Below are 18,386 nucleotides of genomic sequence, written 5' to 3'. Positions count from 1 at the left end.
GCCTGGCTGGTCCTGCCCCGGAACACCTTCCCAGGTCACACTGTCCCCACTCGAGCTGCCCAGGCCTCTGGAGTGCCACAGCAGCTGCGACAAGGTCACCTGTCCCTCAGCAGGGAGCTGGGAGAGGAGGCTGGGGGAGGGGGAGGCAGATGGAGGGAAGTGAGAGGCCCAACTCGGAGACCAGGGACGTGTGTGTGTGTGTGTGTGTGTGTGTGTGTGTGTGAGAGACACAGACAGACAGGCAGGCAGGCAGGCAGAGAGACAGAGAGAGATGCAGGAAAGAGAGGAGCAGAGGGAAACAGAGAGAGACCCACCCAAAGGAGACTTGGGGGTGCAGGGCCTGCCCACCCCCCGCCCTGCGCAGTGGGGAGCCTGGGTGCACAGCAGGCCAGGAGGAGCTGGGGGAAGGAAGAAGCCCCCTCCCAGGACTTCCCCGCGCAGGCCCTGGCTGCCGCCCGCTCACCGCCGCGTCCGGGACAGGCCCTGCGGCCCGGCTGGCATCAGCCTCACCCTCGGCTCCCCGACGGTTGGCACAGTTAAGGTCAACTACTGCCCACAGCGTTCCTCGGCCTGGGTTTGCCAATCGTCGGGATAACTCAGCCCCCTCGTCCGTGAATCATGAACTAAAACCACAGTGACGTCACACGGTGCTTGGAGCTGGCCCGGCCTCAGCCCGTGATTCACCTTGGGGAAGGGACGTTTGGACCACGGCCCAGCCCACAAGTTCACCGGCCACCCAGGGATGAATCTTGGGGTGCAGGGGCCAGGAGACAGGAAGGCAGGCTCTGGCAGGGGTGGGCACGAAGGATCCAGCATGCCAAACTGTATGGTGAGGCCTGAGAGTCCCTCTGTCAGAACACGGAGAAGCTTCTAGAAAGCGGACGGCACCCTCTGTGGAACAAGAAGCCACCCTGGCGGTGCAGGTGCAGCCCTGGCCTCCGGCTGGCACAGGGCGTGGGGACCGGCCTGGCTCTCCCACGGGCAGGGCGGAGGGCTGCACAGGTCTGCAGTCTGAGCCCAGATACCCCCGCCGGCCAACGCGTTTTCGTCGGGGAGCTTTACCTCTCACTTTTATAACCCCCCACACATTCCAAACGCGGCCACCTGGCCACGGACAAACGGCTCGGTGCAGGACGCGCAGTGAGGGCGCGACATGCGGGGAGCAACTGGAAAATGTGGGGACCCAGCACTGCAGGTGCCGCGGTGAAGCCTTCGGGCAGGTGGCCCTCGGGACAGACTGGCCAGGATGCCCTCTAGCCGCCGAGAGGGCCCTCACGGTCCCCGGCTCTCAGCCCGCCTGGGAGACCCTGGCCGGGCGGGCTCAGAGCTGCCTGTGAGCCTTCACTGTGCCTCAGTTTCCCCGCTGCCGCCCGCTCCTGCACCCACTCGTCAGCACGGCCCGGGCGCCTGTTGGAAGTGCAGACTCCCAGGCCCCACTGAGGGTGCCGCCCAGCCTCTGCGCTTCACAGTCCCCCCAGGAGAGCACGAGAGCTCCCGCCGGACACCAGCTACATCTCCGGGTCTGTGACTCAGTCTCCCCGCCGTGACCCCAGGAGGGCACAGCCCGAGGACACCGCTTCGACCACGCAGGCCCAGCCAGTGGCGCTGGGAGGAGGTGGAGGAAGGCCGCCCCCAGGGAGAGGCACTTCCCACGGGCGGTGATCCGGCGCCCGAGCCTGGAGCCCGAGAGAGCCTCCCCCCGTCACCGCCCGCTCCAGTCCCACCGAGGCAGCGTGCGTCGAGGGAGCCCCGGGGAAGTCACGGGGCTCCCCATCTCCGGGCCCGGGGCCAAAGCCAGCCAGCTCGGGAAACGCACCTTCGGCAGGGCTCTCCGCCAGCCCAGCGGAGGCCGCCCCTCGCGTCTGCCTCGGCAGCTTTCCGCAGGGACAGCCTTTGTGTGTGTGCAGGCGGCGCGGGGGTCATGGACAACCTGAGTCTGCTTCAAAACTAGGGGCACCCGGGCGAGTTGGGTGAGTCTGACGTGTTCCCCTCTAGAAGTGAACACCCGTGGACGGCTAAGCCCCCACCCATCTAGGGAGACGAGTAGGAGGGAGGGGCCGCATCCTGGCCACGTCCAGGGTGTCCCGGCCCTGGTGGGAATGATCCGGCTATTCATCTTCCCACGGTTGCCGGGGAGACGAGGGGGCCTTCTCTGGGGCTGGAGGGAAGGGTCCCATGTGGTTTACCCGGAAGCCCACAAGGCCAAGTGGTCCCGGGCAGGCGGCGAGGGAAGGGGGCTGGGGACTCTCGCCTGACCCCACGTCCTGAGCTACCAGGTGTGCTGTGTGTGGGTCAGCAGGACTGTGGCCTGGCACCTGCTGTCCCTCAGGCAGCAGGGGACAGCCCCCATCTCCCCGGTGTGCCTGGCTACCCAAGCGCGGGGTCTCCGCCTGCCCACCCCTGCCCCCTTCACTAGACTCATCGGGAAGATCATGGGTTTTACAAAACCAGGGAGAGAGAACCATGCTCAGGCCGGCTGCCGTGATCGCATCTGGAATGAACAGGAGGGGCCGTCGTGGGGCAGAGAGGAGCTACCCTGGGGCTGACCCGTTTATTCCGCAGTTAGGAACAGGGCTGGTGGGCGGTGTGAGGGCCAAGTCCCTGCCTGCTGTGCCCTTCCAGCATGGGTACATCACTGTCCCTGGCAGGGCCTGTGCAACACCTGCACCTCTGTAGCAGCCCCAGAGGGCGTGCAGCGCTGAAGACACATCCCGTCTACCAAGGAGATGGGGTCTCTGCCCTGATTTCCTCCGTCTTCCCGTGAGAGGCAGGGCATGGCTGGGGGGAGCCCCAGGCTGAGACACCAGCCTGAGCAGAGGGGAATACCTCACCAGAGCAGTGCCACTACCTCAGATGACAGGTGCCATGGCCAATCCAGGACAAGCTGGACACCAAGTGGGGACCGACTGGCGTGCCTCCTCTGCTACGTCACACCCCAGGGCTCCTCAGCGCCCCCGCTGCAAATCACGCAGCCCATTCTTTCCTGCTTCCCCTGGTCCTGCCATGCTCCAACCAGAAGTCTGGCACTGGGAGCGGAGGGCAGACTTCAAGAGCAACTTTGAGTTGTTTGGCGTAAGAGTGTTTCACTATCGCTTTTCATGTGACCTAAGATGTAAGGCGAGGCACTTTCACATAAAACCAGATTTCCAGTTCATCCTCAAAACAGCCCGGAAGACACAGGGCCACCTGGCCAGGAGTCAAATGGAGCTGATGCGTGGCACAAGCTCTCCACTTAGCCGCAGGCCTCAACACTCCCTACTGCCTCCCAGAACACTGAAGGCCAGTGTGAGCGGTCATTCACCATTTGCATTTGCATGTGTCCCTTCCCTATTTACTCAGCAAATGTGAGCCAAAAAAGAGCTCCCCCTGGCTTTTCTGCATGCCTCCACGTGTTTAAGATCCTGGGAGGAACTGAAACCCCAGTTCCAAAGACGCGGAGGGCACTGTGCTCTAGGCCCCATGCCTTTGTGCCTGCCGTTCCCTCAGCCCTTCCAGCCTGTCCACCTGTGGGGTGCTCCCCTACCTCCTTTTTGGGGCTCTGCCTCTCATGCATGCCCACTGCTGTCCCGGAACTGCCTGTGCACACCTGGCCTGTCAGCCAGTGGACACCCTCGTCCCCAGCACACAGGTGCACAACGTGCAGATGAGTCAGCAAACAAGACACTGACAGCGAAACGCACGTCAGGAGACACAGGGCACTGACCCCTGCCGCCCCAGCACTTGTGGGGGGCTGTCCCCTCCCTAAATGACGTCAGGACAGTCTCCGCCTCCCTCCATGGAGCAGGGCGCATGGCACAGAGTGAGGAGGAAATGGGCTCCCTCTCCCCCTTTCCCCTCCAGACACCCCCGGCCCCACCACCAGAAAGGGCTTTGTGAGACCCCCAGACACGGAGCGCCCCACACGGGTGTGGAAGGAACCGGGAAGGCCGACGAGAACTGGCACAAACCGGCAATCAACAAGTACCTGACAACATTCTGAAATACATTTGAAGGCCTTCAGCTCTCCGCTACTTTGCCACAGCCCCCGCCACTCCCCACTGCCTCTCATGCCTCTGCATATGTATGCTTCCTGCTGGCCATTTATTTAGAAACTGTCTGATGCAGTTCAGTTTCTAAAACGCCACAGCTAGGCCTTTGGAATTAAATTGCTACGAGCTAGCCAGCCTCTGTCTCTCACGTTGGGTAGACGGGCGGGCAGGCGGGCTGGCTAACTGGCTATGTGACGCTAGGAGGAAGACCCTGTCACAGACAGTGGCAGCCGCCCACACGTCAAGGATCCAGGCCCGTGAGGACCGACAGTGCTGACCACTTTGGCCCAATGTGCTGAATGCAGTGCGGGGCTGTGGAATCCCTGTGGATAGGCTTGCTTCCTAATGCCATGTGGCTCAGCCAGCGGACGCGGATCCCAGTCCCACAGCACGGTTTCCGGAAACCAGGAGGGAGGCACGGGACGCGGGTCAGGAGCCACCTGGACCGTCCCGCCGCAGGCTGTGGGACTTGGTCACTGAGTGGCTACTTTGCGGTGGGCGCTGGGACCCCAGGATGATGGCTGAACTCGACATGCTCAGGGTCCGGCCCTCGCCAGCCTGGGAAAGGCAGCAGGGCGAGGCCGGTGTCAGGTCAGGGGGCACCCAGCTAAGAAAGCCTAGGGATCCTATCACCCCAGCTCATGCTCTGCTGGCCTTTGTCACTCTCCCCGCGGGTCCCCAAGGCAACAGGGGCCCTAGGGAAGGACATGCCTCAACTCTCGGCAGCTCCCAGGCCCTTCTCCTCCCACTGGGCGCTCCCGGAATGGGCCCGGGCTGGCCTGCAACAGCCTGGAAGCGGAGCAGACCCCTCCCTTCCCTCGTCTCCCTGACACCAAGCACTCACGGCCCCCACCTGGGATGCGGCCACGGAACCCCGTCACCTCCGCATGGACTACTGACGGTTTCTTTTAAACCAACTTGTTTTTCTTTGACCTCAGAGGTCAACAGCGTGTTTCTGTAAGGAGCGAGGTAGTGCCCTGCCCAGGCTTTGCAGTCTGTCACCGCTGCTCCCCTGGGCTGCTGGGCAGGAATCCTGCCGCAGCAATGAGTCGACGAAGGGGCGCGGCTGGGGACCCATAAGACCTTACTGCCCCGAGCAGGTGGCGGCCCGCGTCCGCCGGGCGCCGATCCCACTCCGTCCCACTCTCTCCCCCTAAGCAGCGAGGTCTGGAAAACTGCAGGCTGAGGGCTGGCTACTCTCGCTCTCAAATATGCTTTAAAATAAACACACAAAACGATTACAAATGTTTAAATGCTAAGTTTGCGGTCCAGCCCACAGCGGCCTGGGAACGCAGCCCTCGGTCCGAGGAGGCAGCCCTTGAACCACAGGGACCGCGGGTCACCAGGCTGAGAACAAAGTGGCCATGTCTCCCAGCTCTGTTCTCTGCGGCTGGGGAAGGGCAAACGCCCCCGAGAGGGTGTCCCAGCCACCGAGGGGGGCCCTGCTGAGCGCGCCTGGCCCCGGCCTCTCACCTGGCTCTTCCCACGGCGCCGGTAGCTCCGCCTCACCAGGCTCTTGTAGTTCTCATTCTTCTTGGTCAGGTAGTAATAGAGGACACACTCGGCCACCGTCTGCAGGCAGAGAGAGGGGACGCTGAGGGGCGCACAGTGTGGGCGGCCGGGAGCCATGGGCCTGGGTCCAAGTCCCGCCTCGTCCACGTCCTGGCTGAGTGACCTAGGCCAGGCGACCTGCTCTGTGTCCATTTTCTCGCCTGGAAAACGGGGCCACTGCGAGCACAGACTCTGTGCTGTTCTGAAGACCAAGCAAGTTAATGACAGGGCCCAGGACAGTGCCCAGCCCGGAGGACTCATGAGAAAGGAACTGACGACCTGTTCTGTTGCCACTGCAGCCGGGGACTTGTAACGACAAAGCTGTCATCTGCCGCCGCCACCAGCCCCGGACACCAAGGCTGTCAGCTCCCAACTGGGCAAATTCAGGTCCCCAACACAGGTCTGGGGCCCCTGCTCTGCCCATACCCTGTCCTCCTCTTCTCTCGCATCTGGGGCCTGAACCACCTCTCTGGAGCTCTGTGCATCCAGACTGACGGGTGTCCCCGCGTCTCTTCTCTGCCTTGCTCTTTTTCACGTGGACCTGACTCTGAGTCCCTCCACCGCCTTGTCCAAAAGGGCCCGGTCAGGGGCATCCTCAGGAACAGTGGTGGACTCGGCGAAGGCGCCTGCCACCCACGGCCATGAGCCCAGCTCCTGGTTGTCCACACCCTTAGGAAGACACTGTCACTAACTTGGGGAAAAGGCTATGAGGGGGGACCCCAAAAAAATCAGAATTATCTCTTGGAGGGCGGCTACCTTGCAGTACAGGCTTCCCCTGCTAGGTGAGTGTTCTGGGAACCCGTCTGGATCAGTGCGCCAGCTGGTGGTGGTGTGAGAGGCTGCGTTTGGCCTCAGTGAATTTTTTTTTGAGGACTGAATGCATCTGCCCATTTCATGATGGGTGATTTATGAGCGCACCTGCCCACACCGCGCTGAGTGTTCCGCAGTTTTTGGCCAAAAGAACAGCATGACCCTCATCCCAACCCTCCCTATTCACCCGAGTTTGCCCAGAGCAACTTCCTTTTGTTTCCCCAGATGAAAAAAACCCTGAAAGGGAAATGGCTTGCTGATGCGGAAAAGGTGAAACAAAAAACGGCAGAAGCACTAAAAGGCATCAAGATCGACAAGTTCAAAAACTGTTTTGAGCAGTGGGAAAAAAATCTTGACAGGTGTATTACATCAAATGGAGTGCTTTTTGAAGGTGTCTGAAGTTTAAGCGTGTAAGAATACCCAGTATTTATAAGTAAACTCTGGGCTTTGGGGCTCCCTCTCGTATTTGGTTTCTCGGGCGGGAGAGACCTTCCCCCAGTGCCCTGTCCTGACCTTCTCTGGTTATCAGCTCACTAAGGGCAGACCTGGGGGCAACAGCGACCCTAGAAGGTAGCCCACCTCCCACCCCGCCCCCTGAGAAATGAGATTTAGGGGGACGCTGCTCACACACACAGGACAGCAGCCCCGGAAGACAAACCTTTGCGGGAGCCCACTCCCACCGTGCCCTGTGACGTGGGGCTCCGAGGACCGGCTGACGGGCCGCAGCCAGTCCCCCACCAGACTCCCCACCCGTGGCCGCCGTGGGCACTGCCCTGCCCAGCCTCAGGGGGACGGGGCACAAAGGGGGTTTTACTGTCCCTGGGGACACCTGTGTCTACCTGCCAAGTGGGAGCTGGAGCAAAAAGGGACGCTGCCCCAGCTGCAGGGGCCACGGTGCGGTTCAGAGTCAGTGCCAGGTAAAGGTGTGTCTGAGGAGGATGGGGCTGGCCAGCCACATGCCCGGCTTGGCATCGGGGTGTGAGCACACAGTGGGCCTAAGAGGGACTAGAAAAGGCAGTGTGTCCCGCCCCTGGAAGAACGCCACCCCGGCCTACAAAGCCTCAGTGAAGACACCATGGCTTCCAGAGCCCAAGCCCAGGCCCAGGCCGCAAGGACACTGGCTGCCACGTCTAAGGCGCAGGCACGCGGCTCTCCTGGGGTTTCCCAGCGCAGAGCCCCACCTCCGTGGGCCCGGGAGGCTGGGGCGGGGCCCGCGGCGGCCTCTCCCCAGGGGGAAGGGGGAGGGAAGGACTGACAGACGCAGTGACAGGAGCCAGGGGCCAGCGAGCAGAGGCCTGGCGGGCAGGGGCGGAGTGGCCGCCAGGGAGGCGCAGGGCGGGGCTGGGGGACATCCACTCACCTTCCTCTCCAGGAAAGACGCAATCAGGCCGAAGTTCTTGGGGTGCTGCATGAATCTGCGGGGGGAGAGGGGTGCGCCTGAGAGCCGGCCGAGGGGGCCTCCCGAGCTGGGCCTCCCGAGCTGGGCGGCCGCCGAGCTCCCGGGCGCCTGCCATCCCCACGGGCCCGGCTGGGCGGGCGCCGCCCCACTCAGAGCAATTAAGCCGACGAGGGTGTGGGGAGGCCGGGCGGGCAGGCCCAGGGCTGAGGGCGGGTGTTCCTCGGCGTGAGTCACCCGCGTGAGCGCCTTTGAAAACGTATTTGTTTGTCCTGCTGCAGGCAGCTTCCAGGAAAAATGAGGACATGACATGCAGCTCTTTGGTGGGGTTCCCCCCCTTTTAAATCTGCTTTTGTTTCTCTCTCCGGCTGGGCCTGGGAAGCTGGCCTCGCAGGGCCCCCGCGGGGCCCCCCGCCCGCGAGGCTGCGGGTCAGGTCTCCAGCGGTGGCAGCTCAGGCTTGGCGCCCAAAGGGGGGGCCGGAAGGGGGGGTACGGGGACGGGTGGAGGAGCGGGCCAGCCAAGGAGGCAGCAAGAAGGGACTTCAGCCAGAGGGGGTGGCGGGGAGCTGGCGCCCCACCAGCTGGCTTTCTGCAAACCTGAGAGGATGGCTGGGAAAGCGCTCTGCCAGGCCAGGATGTCAGGGCGGCCGGGGTGGCAGGCAGTGGGGGCAGAGATGTGGGTCAAGGCTGCACAGGCCCCAGGGCGGAGTCACCGGCCAGGCAGGGGCCCTGGGTCCCCCAGAGGGAGCCTGGGCCAGAGCCTGACCTTCCAGATGGCTGGGCAGGAGGCCAGCGGGCCCCGCCCCTGCTCCCCAACCAGACATTGGAGAATCTGGAAGGGCCCCTTCTCTCTTCCCGGAGGAAGCCGGGAGTCCATGGCAGGGTTCCCCGCCTGGGATTGCGCCTTGAGCAGCTCGCAAAGCTGGATCAGCCGAATGCCCTCCTTCCCCAGACAGACGGGCTTCCCCTCCCCTCCCGCTCTCTGCCCTAGAGCCTTGTCCTTCCCCTTCGGGGATTCCCCAAGCAGCCATGAGCCCAGGAGCCAGGAGGCAAGTTTGGGAATTCCTAGGTCACCTGCCCACCTCCCTCCAAGTGGCACCGACACCTCACGGCTGCCAGACCGCGAGGCGCGGCTGCTAACCCAGTTCACAGACAGGAAGCGGAGGCTCGGGGGTGAGGAGCGGTGGGGAGCGGTGCAGCTCCATGCTGCCCACACGTGATTTTCAAAGGCCCTGAGCTCTACGGATCCCGCTGAAAATGAGACCCCAAGCAGGACCACACTCCGTGACCGACGCGTGCTGCCAGCCAGGGCCCTGGTCTGTGAATTAACAGTGTGCAATCGCAGGCCTGACCAGCGACAGGTCATCGCCAGAAAGGCTCAAGCACAGGAAGCACCCAGAAACACCTCTCTTAACTTTAAAAACAAATCAATGAAAATACTAAACAGAGCAGAGAAATTTCAACACCTAACGCAACCGTAATTCTCAGCATCCTTGGCTGTTCTGTGGTCGCTTCACTGACTACAAAGCGTGTAACCCCTCAGACGCAGACTTGATTTGACGGGGTGCAATCGATCATCTCTGTGATTGGGAAGACCCGGCAGGGGCCCCCCCAGGACTGAGCTTACACCGCACATGCACCCTGGGAACTGGCCCCTGAACTGCCCCTTCCTGCAGGACACTGCGGAGCCGAGACTGCCGGTCCTCGTGGGCCACCCTGCCTCAGCCCCCAACCCTGGGCACGGCGGAGACGGCCCCAGACCCGGCCCCACCTCGTGAAGGAACTCTCCCACCCATGAGGCCCCTCTGGAGTGCAGGTGGAGGTGCAGGCCAGCAGCCCGGCAGGTAGGGTCTGTTTCCAACACATTCCCGGCGGCGCACCGAGGCGACCACCCGGCCTCAGCTACCCTCCGTCCTGCCTCGCGGGGCCCCGAAGGAGGCACTCTGTTGGTGCCAGGGGAGGAGGGTTTTTTTCCACCCATCTCCCCAAAACACTCATTCCGCTTCCACATTTGCAGGTGCCCAACTTCCCTCCTTGGCATCCAGCTCCCGTCCCCGCCCCCAAAGCCTCTGACTCCAGCCAAGCCCCTTCCCGGAACCCGGGCGGTGTGGCCTTCACTCAGTGTCCTGGCCGGTCTGGGCCTGTGTCCTCACCTGTGTCCTGGCGCCGGCCCAGCGCCACCACCATGACCGACAAGGAGGAGAGCTCATCTACCTGCACAGCGTCTGGGGCGGACGCCCAGGGACCACGGCCCAGCCACGCGCCCCTGCCCCAGGCTGCGGCCCCGCCCCGAGGACCCTCCTGCCTCGCCCCACGCGGCTGCCTTCACACCCGTCCTGGCGGGACGCCGCCCCCGGAACCCACACCGACCCAGCGGCACCGCAGCACGACACGTGACTCGGGAGCCAGCTGTTCGCAGACGCAGCGAGTGAGGTGAGGCGGGACCAGAGCAGGGCGGGGCCCACGCCCGGCGTGGGGGCGTCTTCCCGGGACGACACGGGGGACAGGGCCCAGGCAAGAAAGGCCCGTGGAGGCGGAGGCGGCACGTAGACTGCCGGGCCCCCCGAGGCACCGGCCCTGCTGACACCCCGGCCGTGGCCGTCGCCCCCAGACCTGAGACGGCGGCTTCCTGTCGCTGTCAGCCCCCCAGGCTGTGGCCACGCCCCTCGAGGGCGCGCAGCGGGGGGCGGGGCCGAGGGGCGGGGCGCGCGGCGGGGGGCGGGGCCGAGGGGCGGGCACTCACTTCTCCCGGAAGGTCTCCTTCTCCTGCTCGCTCCACATGTTCATGACCTGGCGGTCCTTGTACACCTTCATGGGGTCGCCCATGAGCCCGTTCATGTTGATGAACTTGATGCGCTGCTGGTCCGCGTCGTACAGCATGGGCGGGATCACGGCCAGCTGGCGCATCTGCTTCTCCAGGTTCTGGGGGGACGGGGAAGCGGGGAGCCCCGTCAGGGCGGGGACCCCGGGCACGTGCAGGGGGGCAAACGCTCGGAGCAGGGGCCAGGACACGGGAAGCCCCAGAGGGAGGAAACGAGGGGAGAAGCAACACGAGCCCGCGCTGGGGGCAGGGAGCGCGGGAGGCAGCCCCAGACAGGCTCGCGGCGGGCAGGGCTGTAAATCAGGCGCGGAGAGCCGCAGCGGCCCGTCTGCCCTGAGCGGGGCGATGAATCTTCCTTTGGAAATGCGGGGCCATAAAACGCCGCAGGGAGATGTTCGGTGCAGCCTGGCCATCCGGAGTCAGAGGGCAGCACACGGGGCGGGGGCGGATCCCCTTGCTCCCCGGCCACCTGGCCCACCCCGGCCGGCCCTGGCGTCCAGCGCCTCCCAGGCGCCCACCCGGGACAGGACTGGGCAGTCCGTGCACGGGGGCCACCCGTGATGCCCCAGGACAGCCAGTAGAGGCCCTGAGCCGCCACCACACAGCTCGGCTCAGCTCCCAGGCCTCCGCGGCAACTCGTTACTGCCCCTTAATTTCCCACCCCCGAGGGCAGGCGGAGACCCAGCCATGCCAAGGGCAGCCAGTGCAAAGGACCCCCCCCGCCCAGCCTCCCACATCCGACCTCTCCATTGGGGGGAGGCGGAGGTCAGTCCTGACTGGGCTGAGCCCCCCCAAAAGGGCAGCAGCCCTCCGGCAGCCTCCCCTCCCAGCCGCCGGGGAAGAGGGCTGGCAGACCACCAGCCTGGGCTGCTGAGGGGAGGTCTCCGTCTGGGCCCTTTTCAACCCTCGGGGTATCGCCCCCTCCACACCCCTGGGGACACCGGTGGCTACGTTATATCATGTGGTCTGCACCTTGGGACACTGACCAGCCCAGGAATCCCAGGCCCTGAATCAGGCAGCGGACACCCAGGGAAGGGCCTCCCTCCTCCGGCTTCCGGGGCAAACCAAGCCCGTCCGTGCAGCTGTGGGACACGCTGTGACCGCAGCAGGGGGACGGGCACTGGGCAGAGCCACCAGTGCCCTGTGGGCAAAGGCACCCCAAGTTCTGCTTTCGGTAGACTGACGGTGTTTGCAACAGGGACGCTGCACACAAAGTCTCAAAAGGACGGCCCTGTCGCTAGCCAGACGGTGAATGACCCGGGTCAGAAGACCATGGGCAGCTTGGCTGAGACCCAGATGCCTGTGCTCCGCCCTGGGCAGGCAAAATCAGAACCTCAGGGGTGGGGAGGCAACTACCATTTAAACCTGCCCCCCTGCCCCCCAAGACCCTCAGCTGTCCCACTGGACAGTCAGGGGCCAGGGCAGTGCTGTCTGAGGCAACAGCCCACCCGCTCTGTCCCGCGCGGGAGTCAGTGCAGGGGGCTGCCGGGTGCTTTCAAATGTGTCTGGTGTGACCAGGGCACTGGGTCTATAATTTTATTTCATTTCTGCTGGTCTGAATTCAAACAGCCACTGGCTACAGCACGCGCTGAGGCAACAGTGCACCCCACCTGGACAGAAGTGCCCGAGGGAAGAATGTGCCCCTCCTCCTTTGAAGCTCCCTGACACCTGCTGCCATGTCGGGGACATGGAGGAGGGGGGCACATCACTTGACCCCAGAGGCCTGGGAGGAGACAGACCAACACCCCTCTCGCAGCTTCCGGGCCACCTCTGGGCTCCAGTGACCACAGCCAGGGTCGCCCAGGCTGACCTCCAGGTGCCAGGCGCCCCCAGGGAGGCCCCAGGGTAACAAGCTGAGGTCAAGGGTAGGGGTCTGAGAGAAGGTCCCCGCTGGGCAGACAGTGGGATGGGGGCGGGGGCAGGAATTCTCCCTCTGTCCTGGCTCTGGGCAGCGGGACGCTGACCTAAACACCAGCTCCAGGCCCCTGGCCCCCTGGCTTCCAGCTGGACTCAGCCAGCGGAAGTCACTGAAGGAAAGGGGGGGGGGGGGACCAAGATGCCAGTGGACTCACGCCCCGGCTTCCTCCCTGACATGGCGTCACGGTGGAGCCATGTTCTGCCCAGCAGGTCCTCCTCCGTGGCCCCAGGAACACACCCCTGTCCCCACTCGCCCTCAGGCCCGGGTGTGGTGACAGGCCCGTGGTCTCCGCCCCCCAGGGGGTCAGAACGCAGCCCGTGGGCTCACCTCCTGCTCCGAGAGGCCGTCGATGATCTCAGACACCTCGTGCTCGCTGCGGGCGGCCGACATGGAGAGCCCACTGCCCCGCTGGCCCACCCTGCTGGAAACCAAGCGGACACACTCAGGACCAGCCCCGCGGCACAGACCTGAGCCCACAACTTCCCCAGAGGCGGCATGTGGGCGGCGGGGAGGGGCCAGGGCGCCCACGCCCATGGGACGGCCCCAAGCCAAGGGATCCAGGGACAGGCTCGGAGCCCCCACCCCGACCCCGGAATGCCTGAACCCCAACACCACAGGGCTCAGCCTCTTCCCTCCTAGGATGCCTCCAAAGAGCACAGCGCCACAGACCCATGTCCACGTGCCTCCGTTTCCTCCCCTGTAACCCGGGGCGAAGTGGCCCTGGCTCCCAGGGCCGGGAGGAGGCATCCGTAGACACGGTGAGTGTCCAGTCAAGTCTTGTGACTCATCACCTCGTCTACGTCAACTAAAGGAAAAGGGACCGCAGCAACCAGGGCCACGCATCCATGGGCACCTACTGTGCGCCGGGCACTCGTACCCGGACCTCACGCCACCCACGCATCCATGGGCACCTACTGTGCGCCGGGCACTCGTACCGGACCTCACGCCACCCACGCATCCATGGGCACCTACTGTGCGCCAGGCACTCGTACCCGGACCTCACGCCACCCACGCATCCATGGGCACCTACTGTGCGCCGGGCACTCATACCCGGACCTCACGCCACCCACGCATCCATGGGCACCTACTGTGCGCCAGGCACTCGTACCCGGACCTCACGCCACCCACGCATCCATGGGCACCTACTGTGCGCCAGGCACTCGTACCCGGACCTCACGCCACCCCCACGGCAGCCACGTCCACCAATGTTCTGCTCCTGGCTTCCAAGCCAGGTGGTCCTCTCCCCTTGGACCCACCCCAGGGGTCTCAAACTCAGCCCCCCTGCAGGGCCGCGCAGGCCACACGCGTGGGCGGGGCCGGCAGGTACCAACCAGGGCACAGCAGAAGCAGCGCCAGCTCACGGAAACGCACTTCAGTTCCAGGCGAGAGGTAAGGCCGAGCAGGGCCTGAGTAAGACACCCAGGGGTCTGCCATGGCCCCGGGGTCACTGGTCTGAGGCCCCGCTGAGCGGCCCACGTCACACAGGCCAGGGCTGCGGTGCCGACCCCGGCCCCAGCGCGTCTGGGAGGCGGGGGAGAGGGGGGCACGAGGCAGGCGCCCGCTCACCTCTGCATGCGCTCCTGCAGCTCACGCTGCTTGCGGATCTCGGGGAACTGCTTCTCGTAGTACTCGCGCACCTTGCTCTCCTTGGCCCGCCGCCGGGGGTTGTTCTCGATGCGCTCCACCTTCTTCTCCCAGGCCTCCATGAGCTGGTCATAGCGCTGGCAGAACTTCTGCTCCTGGGGGCGCCAGGGGAGCGCTGCTGAGGGGCCGCCCACCCTGCACGCCGCCTCCCCACGGCCGGCCGCCCCGCACAGCCACACACAGCCACACACATGCTGCCACAGATGCACACATGCTACAGGTCATACACATGCAGTCTGACACGTGCGCCATCAGATAAGCACACACAGCCATAGACATACATGCTCAGGACACACGCGCATGGACACATACATGCATACATGGCCAGAAACATGCTCACTGCCACACACACATGGTCACACAGGCAGTCACAGATGGTCACACATGTAGTCAGACACGCTCTATCACCAACAAGCAGACACACATGCTCGCACACGATCAGAGATGCCACACATGCAGTCACACGTTCAGACACACATAATGGTCACACAGGCATGCACAGACACACAAGCTGTCAGAGATGCACACAGTCACCGACACATGCAGTCACAGACACACTCCCATCACACAGGTGCACACGCAGTCACACAGGCAGATGTGCACAGCCACGGGAGACCTGGGCACACCTGGGCCTTAAGAGGAAACCCACAGGCTTCCCTGAGGGCAGTCACCTCCCTCCCCAGGGAGGGCCACCTCCCCCATCCCCTCCCAGCCAAGTCCACCCCCCATCTTCTCCTTTCGTGGCCAGTGCTTTGGGGTCACGCCCAGGACCCCACTGCTAAACCCACAGTCATGAAGACTCACACCATGGGGCTTTTCTCAGCGTGTTATGGTTCTAGCTCCTGAGTCTAGGTCTCTGGTGCACTGGGAGTTAATGTCGTGTTAATCCCGTGGGGTAGGGGTCCAACCCCATTCTCTGGAGTGTAAATGTCCAGTTGTCCCAAGGGCTCGCCCCCTGTCACTGCACGAACTTGTTTCTGTGCCCTCGACTCTAGCCCGTCATCTCCACATCTGTCCTGATGCCAGAACCCCAGTTTTGACGACTGTCACTTTATAATACATCTGGAATTGGGACTTCAGTCTTCCAACTTGGTCTTTTTCAAGATTGTTTTGGCTATTCGGGGTCCCCTGCAACCCCACGTTTGGGGACAACTGGCAGTCTGGTGCACCATCTGTATGCTAGGTGTCACCCCAAGCAACTGCTCACTCTACAGCCCAACAGGGTGGGCGCTAATATTGTCCCCACCGAATGGAAGAGGAAACTGAAGCCAGAAGTTAAATGACTTGTCCCAGTCGCCCAGCAGGGCCAGGCTGTGACCCCGGCTGCCCGGCCAGGCATAGCATGAGGCCGCTATGCACTTAGGGAAGCAATGATGGGGGTGCCCAGGAGGTGCCCCAAAACCAGGAAAGGCAGCCTCAGGCCAACGGACAGGAAGGACGGCTGGAGCTGGCTGGCTGCCTGGTAACCCAGCGTCGACCAGGGCCACATGGAGCCCGTGGCCTCCCCTAGTGGCCTTCCAAAGGGCTCAGCAGGATGGGGACCGCAGAACCAAGGGTGCAACCCCTGCCCCGGTTGTCCTGGGAACAGGACTCTGGCCTCCTCTCCCCACATGTCTAGTGACGGATGAGGGTGACGAGGCAGGAGCCCTCCCAGCCTGTCCCGCCCGCAGGTCAGGCTGTAGAAGCGAGGTGGATGCGGGTGGGGCACGCAGATCCGAGGTCTGGAGGGCATCTGGGCAAACCCCCTCCCAGGGCTTGTGAAAAGGATGCAGTCAGGGGCTTCTGGCTCACAACATACAGTCAAGAACTGGTCATTCCCAACGCCCTCCCACCGCAGCTTCTGTGACTTATAAGTCAGTTTCCACAAGGAACTTTCTTAAGATGGGCTCCACAAGGCCACCAGGAATTTCTTAGAAGTCTCTAGTGCCTGTATCTTTAAATATTTTTTAAAATTTAATTGTATTTTATTGATTATGCTATTGCAGTTGTTCTGATTTTTCTCCCTTGGCCCCTCGCCACCCAGCAGCCCCCCAAACTCCCTCAGGCACCCCCCCACTATTGTTCATATCCATGGGTCATGCGCATAAGTTACCTAAATAAGCCAACTTGCCGTCCACCCACTCAAGGGGCCCCCAAAGAGCGATTTGAGATTTCTTAAGGACTTACCCCACCCCAACTCTACCCCCGCAGCCAGAGGCATCCTTTGAAAATGTAAACCAGACCCTCGTCCTCCAAATGAACCCCACCCCCGGCAGCACACCTGATACACAGGTGTGTGCTGTTCCCCGGAAAACCTCCTGTGTGACTGAGAACTCTCATCAGGAAGACTGTGTATTCTTTATGAACGCCATGCAGTGAGTGAATGAAGCGTCCCACTGTGTCTAGAACAAAACGTAAACGTTTCATCCTAGTGGAGGGTAAACACCGCCAGGGGATCCAAGGTTTCTATGCCAACCACCCCCGACCATGCACTGCCTGCTACCTGCTCTGCGCTTCCCCAGTGGCTCCTGCCTCAGGGCCCTCGCTGTGCCTGCCGCCTGACACCCCAACCTCCAGATCCTCACACGCTGGTCCTTTCTTCGTTCCCACTTTGGTACTGAGGTCCCCACCTCAGGCTGCCTCCCTCTCTCGGGCTCCGCACAGCTCAGCACCTTGCCAGGCCCACAGTAGGCCCTTGGTAAATCCTTAACTCAATGAATAAGATGGGATGCCCAGTTTCATGAGCCCCGCCTGCCCTGCCCCACCCAGGTGCCTCTGGTCGCCACCTTGAGAAGGCAGAGGGTGGGAAGCCCGCTGCTTCATACCCCACAGGGCCCTGGGGTCCCCAGTACGGCCCATCCAGCTCCCCAGCCGCCTAGCACCCGGGCCAGAGGGGTCTCCTCTCTCTGAGGACTCAGCTGAGGTCTCAGACCCGAGCAGGGTGAGCTCAGAAAGTGGCTCAGAAGGGCCCATGCCCTCCAGTGGTCCAATCAGAGCTTCTGTGAGACGGTCTGAGAGGGCAGCTCTCTCTGCAGCCCTAGGAGAGACTCCAACCTGCTGTAGGAATTCCGGCCCCATAGGAACACCAGATTGTCATTGTACTAACACACAGACTGTACCGGAATAAAGATAACACTGGATCGAGCCACTCCTGAACTCCACCCAGTGGACTCTTCCAGCTGCACAGATTATTCTTACTGTTTAAGCCTGCCTGTACCGGCCCCCCACTCCGTCGCTCGGCCCTAACCCCCCCACGATGGAAGCGGCGACCCTGAACCACAGCCACGTGCGCTCCCTCCCGTGTGCTCCCCAGGTGGGAGGCGGAGCGGCTGCCAGCCGGGCCAAGCTCGTTTGTTTCTAAGGGAGCCCCTGCGGCAGCCCAGCGCCCAGCGCCCCCCAGTCCTCCGTCCCTCACTACCACCTCTCTGTGCGCCTGGAAAGCCCCCAGTGTGTCCTCTGATGACAGGAACCAGTCTGCCCAGCCAGCATGTCGCTATTCCCCGTGCAGGTTGAAAATGGAGGAGAGAATTCCGGGCCCTGACCAGCACCCAGGGCTCCCTGGGGCAGCCAAGCCCGGAGCCGCCCGCTTCCCTGAGGCAGCTGCTGCCTTTTCCCGCTTCCCTCGCTGTCCTTGGCCTTTCTTCGCAGCCTGGACACTTGGGAACAAGACAACTGCAGGGCCTCAGCGTCCTGGGGGTGTGGCCTGAGCTGTCTCCGCCTCCCCAGGAAGCCTGGCCCACGAGGGCAGAGACGAGATGGGGGGGTGCCCTGCGGGGTGACTCACCCATTGTTTGCGAGCGTGATTCCTCCTCTTGAAGTACAAGATCAACTTTTTCCGCATCGCCTGGTTTCTGCAGGGGGAAGACAGCAAGGGGGGTCAGTCACGCAGCGCCAGGTGCTCGGCCCCTCCTGCCCTGCTCCTGAGCGCCATCCCAGAGGGGGCCCCCGGCTGGTTCCCAGGGAGACCGGAGACCCCGCAGCCCCAGAGCGAGCCCCCAACTTCCCAGGGGCCGCCCCCTGCCACCAACCCCGGAGGGCCCCCACCCACAATTCGGATGAGTGCGGCCTGAAGAAAAGGGGGCCATGAAGGGACCCACGCATTAGTGGCTTCCTGCTCTCCCCCCGAGCTGCCTCTGCCCGCGAGCAACACCCGCCTGCAAAAGTGGCCAGAGGCACCCCCACAGCCTCAGCCCAGAAATACAGGCCTAGAAACCCCAGGCTTGCTACCTCCCAAAGGGG

General features: G+C 63.3%; 1 protein-coding gene across 1 annotated transcript in view; it reads right to left on the bottom strand.

Annotated features, from left to right (window-relative positions):
* The window catches only part of NCOR2 (nuclear receptor corepressor 2), a 158,054-nt gene that overhangs the window by 66,885 nt on the left and 72,783 nt on the right, over positions 1 to 18,386 (bottom strand). Inside the window, exons 10-15 of the mRNA XM_090291290.1 lie at positions 17,932 to 17,998; positions 14,091 to 14,263; positions 12,852 to 12,945; positions 10,529 to 10,707; positions 7,750 to 7,804; positions 5,502 to 5,600 (exon numbers count right to left, since the gene is read on the bottom strand). Coding sequence (XP_090147416.1) covers positions 5,502 to 5,600; positions 7,750 to 7,804; positions 10,529 to 10,707; positions 12,852 to 12,945; positions 14,091 to 14,263; positions 17,932 to 17,998 — 667 coding nt within the window. The remainder of the gene's footprint in view (positions 1 to 5,501; positions 5,601 to 7,749; positions 7,805 to 10,528; positions 10,708 to 12,851; positions 12,946 to 14,090; positions 14,264 to 17,931; positions 17,999 to 18,386) is intronic.

Source organism: Furipterus horrens, unplaced genomic scaffold, assembly GCF_987537825.1.
Source record: "Furipterus horrens unplaced genomic scaffold, mFurHor1.1.pri manual_scaffold_11, whole genome shotgun sequence".
NCBI classification, from domain to species: domain Eukaryota; kingdom Metazoa; phylum Chordata; class Mammalia; order Chiroptera; family Furipteridae; genus Furipterus; species Furipterus horrens.
The sequence above is the reverse complement of the archived record's forward strand: the minus strand, read 5'-3'. Positions and strand labels throughout refer to the sequence as shown.